General features: G+C 45.8%; 1 protein-coding gene across 1 annotated transcript; it reads left to right on the top strand.

The window, feature by feature from the left end:
• The first annotated feature begins 667 nt into the window (after positions 1 to 667).
• On the top strand, positions 668 to 4,142 carry LOC145659481 (cilia- and flagella-associated protein 184-like). The gene is made up of 3 exons (XM_081722250.1): positions 668 to 734; positions 1,007 to 1,222; positions 4,104 to 4,142. The coding sequence occupies exons 1-3, from the start codon at positions 672 to 674 to the stop codon at positions 4,140 to 4,142; spliced, it is 318 nt and encodes a 105-aa protein (XP_081578376.1). The 5' UTR covers positions 668 to 671.
• The last annotated feature ends 5,611 nt before the right edge of the window (positions 4,143 to 9,753 follow it).

Raw genomic sequence — 9,753 nt, 5'->3', positions numbered from 1 at the left:
ATGATTCTTTAGTATAACTCTGCCCTGTAATTTTAGGTTCAGATGAGCAGCTGCAGAAGACTGGTCTGGATGGATGTCATGACATTGAAGCTTCCAAAGAGCAGCTGGAGATGGAGAGATGTAACCTTGAAGCTGAGTATAAGGAACACCAAGCGCTTCTTCAGAGCCTCCTGTCAGAAAGGGATGAACTCTGCCAGTTGAACAGCGAGCAGCAGATGATAATAGCTGACTGGTTGGAAAGGGAAAACGTGCCAATGCCTGTGTGTACAAGGTGGAGTCGCCATGGCTACCAGGACCAGCTAAAAATTCTAGAGGACCTAAAGTTGCAGTGGCAGCGCAAATCACAGCTCTACCAGCAGCATGTTGAAGAACTCCGGCCCCGGTGCCAGGAGAAGAAGAAGCAGTGGGACTGTGAATATCAAGCCTTCATCATGATGATGCAAGAAGTAGTCGTTGCAGCTCTCGCCCGGCGGCTGGGGAAGCGGGCAGCTCTTGTTGAGGTGAAACGGCTCCTTGCAGCTGAGCAGAAGACGGAGAATAAGCTCACTGCTGCAAAAATACGGAACCTTGCGCTGCAGATGAGGGTACAAAGCCGGGAAGAATCTATTAGAGAACTGGAGGAGAGGACAAAGTGTGAAAAACTGAAATTTGAAAATGAGAATTATAAGACTATGATCTTGGAGTATGAAGAGGAGATTATTCGAATAAAGAAAGGAATTACCAGCACTAGAGAGGTATGACGTCCTATAAAACTTAGTAGATTAAGACTAATGTGGGTGCAACCTCTGTTGATTTTTTAGATAGCCATGGAACTGTCAAGTAGACTTGAAAACATAATAAGACCCATCCCATAAATCCCACCACAAAACTTGGAAATTTCGAGCCCCCATTTAAAACTGAAAATGCAATAAATTTATTGCCACGGAGTAGGATGGGAAGATGTATTGTACTGTAGAGTCTTGAATGCATAGAAAATAATCTCAGTATTGTGTACCTCCACTCTCAGTTCCAGTCACATCTCAAGGAAACGATCAACTTTGTGGAGCTGGAGATCCAGGCCAAACTAGCCAATCTGGCCAAGATAAAGGCAATGATCGGCAACAAGCGGAAAGCTCTGGCAGGGGTAATGATAGCTAAAGACAAGCTGCGTGCAGACAATCTGCGCCTGCACCAGCGCTGCAGCCTGCTGAGAAACAAGAAGCTGCTCCAGGATTTTGAGAAGGTGAAGGATGCATGCGAGGACCTGCAGAGCCAATTAGACATTCTCAAGAGGCAGCATGAAAAGCTCTCTGTCAAGTGTAGCACAGTAAAGAGCAAGCTGAAGCAGAGCAGGCCACTGCAGCATTGTGTATAACACGGTTGAACACACACGTGTACACGTATATGCACATACATGCTGTATGCTCTTTGTGCAGAGCTAAAATAAAAACAGTACACTGTTATATTTGAAATTAGTGCTGTGCCTTTTATATTTGAAAGTTGACAAAATATCTGATATATGTGTGTTTGTGTGTGTGTGTCTGTCTGTGTGTGTATATGTTACTTTCCAGGGAATAAAACTGTCTGTACATGTTTAAAAAATGTCAGAATAAGAAGTCAGTATAACTTTGGGAAGGAAGACTATGTTCCAAACACAAGTCACTCGTTGTCTTCCAGTGAATCAAATAAACACATCAGTATAATGGATTGTAATTAACATGGTTTGCCAGAATTGTACGTTTAGTATTCATCTTTGAAGAATTACATAACTTTTGCTCTCTTAGCCTTCATCTTTATTCAAGGCTTTATGACTTATCTTGGGATATGCATCAAACCTTACCAATGTACTGCTTGTCAGATTCTCTCCACCTAGTTCCACAGTTAAATTGTGCCAGATTCTGACATCGTTGTGCGATTCAACACAGCTGGCATGTACACTATTATAGCTGTAATTAAGGGAGCCATTCTAAAGGCCACAAATTACTGAAGAAAATATATCTTACATTTAAGGAGGGAGACTCAGAGCAGAGTCCTACTGAGAGAGCAGCTCCGTGACTTCTTCATCCAAAAGTTCAGTAGACAGGCGAATCCCAAAGTTACAAACATCTATGTTATGCTAATTTTTGCTGATACGACTTCAAAACCATCCCCACTCTAACCAATTTCTTTGGGTTTGCCAGTAACACTAGTTGACCATAGCATAAAGATGTTTTGTTCTGTCCTATTTGTTGATATTTCAAACTGAGTAGTAAGAAAAGGCAATACACAGTGACCAATAAGCAATAAAAAGTTAATGAAAAGCTACAGACACACTGTTAAATGGGCTGACCAAGATATGTATCACCAGAGACCTAGAGCCCTAAACACTTGCCCAAGTCATTGTTTTGACTTATCTGGTTCCTAATCAGATGATTCATACTATAGCTGGCCAATCTGACCCAGGAGTACATTTCACTGTGCATTATTTTTAAAACCATGACAAAAACAATACAGTTTTCCATCTATGTCACCAGCCCAGCACACAGCCAGTCTCATCGATGGAACTTTCATAACTCAGAAAGGACCAGCTCAATAACCCCTTGGTGCTAGATGCTATACACAGATGGTGCACTGTTTGAGCTGGACCTAGACTGGGAAATGAAAAGTAATTAGCTAGTAATAGTAAAAGCATGGACTGAGAGATTTATTGAGTCCATTCTCTCTCTCGTTCCATCTCTCTCTATCTCTCTCTCTCTGAGGCATTTTCATTATTTATTGCTGTGGTGGAAATTCAGCAAACAAGGAGTCAGATGTGGATAAGAAGATTTTATTGAGTTATTAGTTTCAAAAAATGAGCGTGCCTATTTGCTTCGCTCCCCTTTGGGTGATTTCCCTCCCCTTATATAATAGCCGTAGCGTTCGAGAGAACGAGGGAGGGTTTGCTTCTGCTGAGACCAGATAACTCCTTGGAAGGAGTGTATTTCTTCAAGGACGTTCTCTAGGGAACGTCCTGTTCTTCTAATCTTATGCTAAGCTTTCTCACGCTTTACAATGATAGAGAAAGAAACACAACAATATTTCCTCCACACTTCCCCCCTTTGATTCTTTGTCAATCATCAACATCATCTAGACTTTAATTTTCAGTGAATAGTGCCTGGAGGTCATTAAATTCCTCAGAATCCTCATCCACCCCCTTTGGCAGTTCTTGCAACAGTTGATACTGTACACGAGTAAGATTAGTCACCCAGGTGACACAACAATTCATAATACATGGCAGGAAACACAACCATCAATACGACAATGAGCACAGGAAAAAGCACCGTCATTGCCCAGTGTCCCCACGGGCCCAGGGCCGAGGTGAACCATGAGAACCATGAATTGTCTGCTGGGGACGGCTCCTGGATGTCCTGTTTCATATGTGTAATCAGGTCTGTTATATTATCATAATAATCTGGGATGTGAAAACAACATGATACATTTATCTTCTTACACACCCCACCTTCCTCGGCTAGGAGCAAATCTAAGGCCATTCTATTCTGCAGGACTACTTGGCGAATCTGGTGCAATTCTTGGTTTAGGAGTGTAAAAATCGTCTCAGTCCTATTGGCCAGAGTTAGGACTTGCCACGCTAAACCGTTAATCTTATTCAAGGCTGCAGTGGTGCCTCCTCCCAGAAATATAGACCAACCTATTGCCGATGCAGGGGTGGTCCATGGGTCGGCCAGGGTATAGCCATTGTATTTAGTGGGGTGCTGCTTGCCAGTGCCTCGTTTATGTATGGTGTGTGCATGTGCCCCACGTAGTTTGAAAATAGACACTGGCGGGGTTAGGAGTACTGGTGTGCAACATCCTGACCACTGGAACTCATAGTTCTTTCCAGTTTTCTTCCAATTACCCGCCCAGCCGGGTATTTTCATCGAGCTTATGATTTCTCTAGATAAATTATAGAGCTGTCCTGTTAGCCTATCTAGTTCACATGTAGTCTTATTGGTCATCTGGGTCGCCATGTCGTGGGTGATGGGTATGGGCGTCCATGGCACCTGAAAGGGGTGACACACTAGGCAAGACTGGTTTGGCTTGGCAGTGGTTGCCGTCACCAATGCCATTGCACAAACGATATTGCCTTTGCATCTTTCCTCTGGCAGGAGTTGTCGTCCCGCGATCGGGGCGAGAGTAGTGAGTAGGATAGTGACAAACAGAGAATTCATCATGAGTCCTCAGGTCGTTCTGGCGCCTTCTTGCAATGAGTGTGGTGTATCCACGTTGCTCGTCCGTCGGTTTTGACGGCGGTGTTAGTCGTCAGCAGCACTTGGAATGGTCCTCTCCACCTGGGCTGGTTCCACCGCTTCCTTCTGAAGTCCTTTATCAGCACCCAATCACCTGGTTGGTGGGTGTGGAGTGGAGTATCCGTCACCTCGGGAAGAACTGCCTTCACCTGCTTAGACACATGGGAGAGAGATTTGTGCAGAGACACACAGTACTGCAAAAGTGATTCATTGATCAGGTTAGTATCCCAGTCCGGCGGACCCACCCCCGTGTTGGGAGGCCGTCCAAACACTATTTCAAAAGCTGATAACCCTGTTCGTGCCTGTGGTCTGGTTCGACATTGCCACAGGACGAGGGGAAGGCATTTTACCCAATTCATGCCTGTTTCCTGCGTTACTTTAGCTAGACCTCCTTTAATGGTGCCGTTTGTCCGTTCTACTGCCCCTGCACTAGCAGGGTGATAGCTGCAGTGTTTTCTCATATCTACCCCTAGGTATTTAGTCAAAGCTTTTAGTCCTTCGTGTACGAAGGGTGTCCCATTGTCACTGGACACTCGTTGTGGTAACCCCCACCGGGGAATAATTTCTCTCAATAGCGCTTTTGCTACTGCCTCACTATCTTGTTTTCCCGTTGGGAAGGCCTCCACCCACTTACTAAACATGCACACACACACAAGCATGTATCTCTTTCCTTCAGCTGGTGTCAGTTCTACGAAATCTATTTGCCAATGTTGAAAAGGCTCACTAGGCGGCGGGTGTCCGGCGGGTGCGTGTTTGGTATGATTGTCTCCGTGTGGTGTGTTTTGTGCACATACCAAGCATCGGGAACAAAATTTTCTGGTGTGTGTGTTTATTCCTGGTGCATACCAATATTTTGTTATACTTTCCACTATCCCCCCTTTGCTCATGTGACTCCTCCCATGAGCAATCTCAATTAGTCCTTTCATGTAAGCCGTGGGGAGACAGGGTTTGTTTATCTCTGGGTGTACCCATATCCTGCCTATTTGTTTGCACCCCCCTTTTTTCCATTTCACATAATCTTGTGGAGTAGCTTGTTTTTGGATATCTTTGGTTGTTATCCTGGTTCCATTATCTATTTGTGCCATTTGTGTATGGACTGGTTGTGTGGCTGTGAGTTGAGCTACTTTGTCTGCATAAGCGTTTCCTCTCGACACAGGGTCCCCTGCTTTTGTGTGTGCTGCACATTTTATGATGGCCACTTTCTTTGGTAGTTGGATTGCTTCCAACAGTTCTGCTACTAGGCAATGGTTCTTTATCTTTGCTCCTGAGCTCGTAAGGAAGTTACGATGTCTCCAAATAGCCCCAAAGTCATGTGCCACTCCCCACGCGTACCGGGAATCGGTCCAGACGTTCACTGTCTTATCTTGTGCTAGTTTACATGCCTGTATGAGTGCAGCAAGTTCAGCTGCCTGCGCTGAGTAATTAGATGGGAGTGATTCTGCTTTCACCACTTCTGTGTGTGACACAACAGCATATGCTGCTCGATTAGTGCCTTGAGAGTCACGTTTAGCTGAACCGTCCACAAACAATTCCAGGTCCGCATTAAATATTGGTTCCTCCTTTAAATCTATTCTGGGAGATGTTGCAATTTCTAACACCTGTTGGCAGTCATGGGGCTCTCCCTCCTCCCCTGTAGGCAATAGAGTGGAGGGGTTTAGAGTTGTGCATCGTTTCACAGTAACATTTGGCATGTCTAGTAAGGCAGTGTGGTATCTAAGCCATCGCTGAGTGGACAAATGTGCCACCTTTTGATCTTGCAGTATTCTTGACACTGCATGAGGCGCATGTAGGGTAAGCTTGGCGTAGCCTACTATGTCTCTGGAAGCCACTAGTGCCTTCTCGGCTGCTGCCACAGCTCTTACACATAAAGGTAGGCCTGCTGCGACTGTATCTAATTTTCCTGAGAAGTAGGCCACCGGCCTTTGTTTGTCCCCGTGTTTCTGTGTCAATACACTTGTCATATATTGCCCTTTAACGTCTACTGTCTGTTCAAATGATTTGTTTGGGTCTGGAATGCCCAACGCTGGCATGACTTGTAACAGCTGTTTCAGTGTTGTGAAGGCCGCCTCAGCTTCCAGTGTCCATTCCGGCTGTGAGGAATTCGATCCCTTGGTCCGTATTATATTTCTGAGTGGCCCCTCATGCTCTGCATAGGATGGTATGAATGTCCTACAATAGGAACACATGCCTAAGAAGGACAGCAGTTGTTTTTTCGTCGTGGGCTTTGGTATAGTCAAAATGGCATTCACTCGGTCTTTAGTCAGCATGCGCGTTTGTTCAGTGATGTCATGTCCTAAAAAATGCACTTGCTGCTTACAAAACTGTAATTTGGATTTGGATGCCTTATGGCCTTTCCCTGCTAAATGATGTAGCAGTGCCACCGTGGCTTGTTTACACGCTTCTCGTGTTCTTCCACAAATCAAAAGATCATCAACGTATTGCAGCAAGGCTGTTCCTTCAGGGAGTTCTAAAGCCTCTAGGCTTCGATGTAAGGCGGCATTGTAAATAGTTGGTGATTCACAATGCCCCTGACACAATCTCGTGAATGTGTATGGCTTTCCTTCAAAAGTAAAAGCAAACCAAAATTGGCTATCCTTGTGCACAGCTACGCTAAAGAAAGCGTTGGCCAAATCAACTACACTGAACCACTTACTGTCTGGTGGGATCTGAGAGAGAATGGTGTGCGGGTTTGGAACTTCTGGGGCTCTAGGGTGTACTGCCGTGTTGACAGCCTGCAAATCCTGCACAAATCTCCAATCATCTCTCCCTGGCTTTTTAACTGGGAAAATTGGAGTACGTACTGGTGAGTATGGGCATGGTACGATAACTCCTGCTTGTTTTAATGATTGGAACACAGGCCTGATGCCCTCCACTGCCTCTAGTTTTAGAGGGTATTGGTGCTGGCGTGGTCTGTAATCAGATTTTGGGGTGATGTGGACAGGCTCACATCCTTTTATTAAGCCCACATCATTTTTTCCCTGTGCCCATAATCCTGCAGGAACTGTTTTCAATTCCTCTTCCTCTTCCTCTGAGAGGGTAACAGAGGCTGCCATAATTACCATATTAGGACTTACAAGCTCAACCCCCCTTTTACAATTTAGCCTATACGGGGTTGGCATTTTCCACACATCTATGCTTGGGCTGTACATGACTTTACACTGGGGTTCTTTTATCCAATCAGTTGTGCTCAACATGCGTGCTGTCCACAACCCTACTCTCTGCCAGTCTGGGTCAACATGTGCGCTAGCCAGCGACACATGAGGTGCTGCATGTGAGATTGAATATAAAGATTTCTGTTTAGCTGAGAGCTGCACCACTCCCACAGCCCACTCGCAGTCCCACGCTATAGCTGTGATAATCCAACTGTCACTGCCCCCCCAAGTCAAATTTCTGTTCAAAATCAACATCAGATCCCTCATGGACCTTCATTGTACAGTGAATAGAGTCACTTTGTTTAACTGTCAGCTCACCAGGTAGCGTGTTAGTAACTTCAGTCATAAAATGTGTTAGTACTTCCCCAGCAGTGCACTGCAATTCATACACGTACAAAGGGACTCCTGCCTCTAGCTGGACTCCCTGTGTAGGTGTTTCCCACATAACAAATAACCCCTCTGGTTTGCTGCTAATTGTGCACCCAAGTTTACACATTAAATCTCTAGCTAACAAATTAATTGGACAGGTTTCTGACACCAAAAAGCTGTGTTTGAATTGGCTGTTTCCTAAACTACATTGGAGAGGCTCGGACATCACAATCCGTTCACAATCACCTCGGGGAGGCCTCTTGACCCCTTACTAATCTGCTGTAATAGTTGGTAATTTAAATTTGTTACTTCCCTTTTGTCGTCTTCTCTCAGTGGTCCGTCGCCGTCCTGCCTCTCCACCGCCCGTCAGTCTAGCTTGACTTCCTTAATTGTAGGATCAAAATTACCGAAATCTTCTTCGTTCTCCCCCTCAGGACAGTCTTTTGCAAAGTGTACAAACTTCCCACAATTGTAGCACTCTTTCCCTTCAAGTCCCTTTCCTCAGCCTCTTCCTCTCCCTCGTCCGCGTCCACGACCTCTTCCTCTGTCCCCTACTGTCTGGAGCATGGTCAGCATCGCCTGATGAGTGGTGTCGGCGCGCTGGCGCTCCCGTTTAGCGTCCTTCTTACCCAGGATGGTTTCATGATGCTTGGCGTGTTCTTCAATAGTCGACAAAGGGGCTCTACTGTAGCCGATGCAGTTTTTTCTGATAAGGTCGCTAATGTCCTTTCTCATGTTCATAAGGAAGCTGTTTCTCAGATGAGCTTCCCATGCCCTCACTTCTCCGGGGCCCACTGCACGTTGTGCTGGCGCGTCAATTCCACAATGGTCAGTGTGGACGCGTGTCAAGCGGACGAGGAAATCTGCGACGGGCTCATCGTCTCTTTGCTTGCATGCTGCTATCACATCAGTGTTAACAGTTGTTGGGTATGCTGCTTCCACTCTTTCGATGAGTCCTCTTATCTCTCTGTATGCGCTGTTTAGGTCAGGTTGGCCTTGGGGCGGTGCATTCCACTCAGGCAGATGGAGACAGATATCTCCATTCACCCAGTTTCTGACAATGCGGTTATACTGCAGTCCGAGTCGAATCATCAGCAACCGTCTCAATTCAGCCTGAGTTGTTCTGCAGGACTGCACGAATGCCATCAGTTCTTGTCCGAAGCGTCGTCCGCCGGTGTCACCTGGCTTGCTCAGTCCGTCGGCCGCTTTCATGATGTCGTCTGCAGTCCAGTGACGGTGGATTATCACTCCCTCAGGTCCAGATACCTCCACCATCGGGAACTGCGGGGCATAGCCTCTGTCAGGCCCTGCGGATGGCTTTATAGTGGCGTGACTTCAAGTGTGATGAGCCACTGGTGAGGTTATTGCCTCCAGTTGCCGTCTTGGTTCGTCATATGGAGACGGCTTTGATGTTAGCGATGAAGTCCCTGGTTCGGGATAAGGAGGTGGGTTTCCTGATGCTTGTGGTTGTTGAATCAGCTGGGGGCTCTCGGCGGGGCGGCATCGAGGTCAGGATCAGCTAAGGAAACACACTGAGACACTTCATTATTACCTTTTCTATGCCCTACCTGCTGCTTCCCTCCACCCATTTTTTGTTTTATTTTATTTTTTTTTTTGTGGGTAAGGGCGATAAACAAATAAAATAAACAAACAAATAAACCCAAATATGATAGAAACAAACAAATAAACTCTTTTCTCTTTCTCCCTTTTTTTTTATGAGGGTAAAGGGCGTACTAATATTTTTATTTAAAATTTTCCCTTTTTTTTTTTTTTTTTCCTTCTGTTAATCACGTCTCCGACGTTGCTTTAATTTAGTTCTGCTCCAGCAATCCGTGCTGGTTCACTGAGTCCACTCCTTTCCCTGCGGGCTGTTCTGTCGGCCCGGGCCTATTTCTTACACTAGTACGTCTACTCAGTGTGCCTATTCTCTTAGGCTGGCGGAGTCCCAGACTCCGGAGTCCTCTTGACCCTATTTTTAAGCCCTAGTA

Source organism: Electrophorus electricus, chromosome 1 (genome assembly GCF_041902795.1).
Source record: "Electrophorus electricus isolate QZ-2024a chromosome 1, ASM4190279v1, whole genome shotgun sequence".
NCBI lineage: Eukaryota > Metazoa > Chordata > Actinopteri > Gymnotiformes > Gymnotidae > Electrophorus > Electrophorus electricus.
This window is presented reverse-complemented; position numbering and strand designations above follow the sequence as displayed.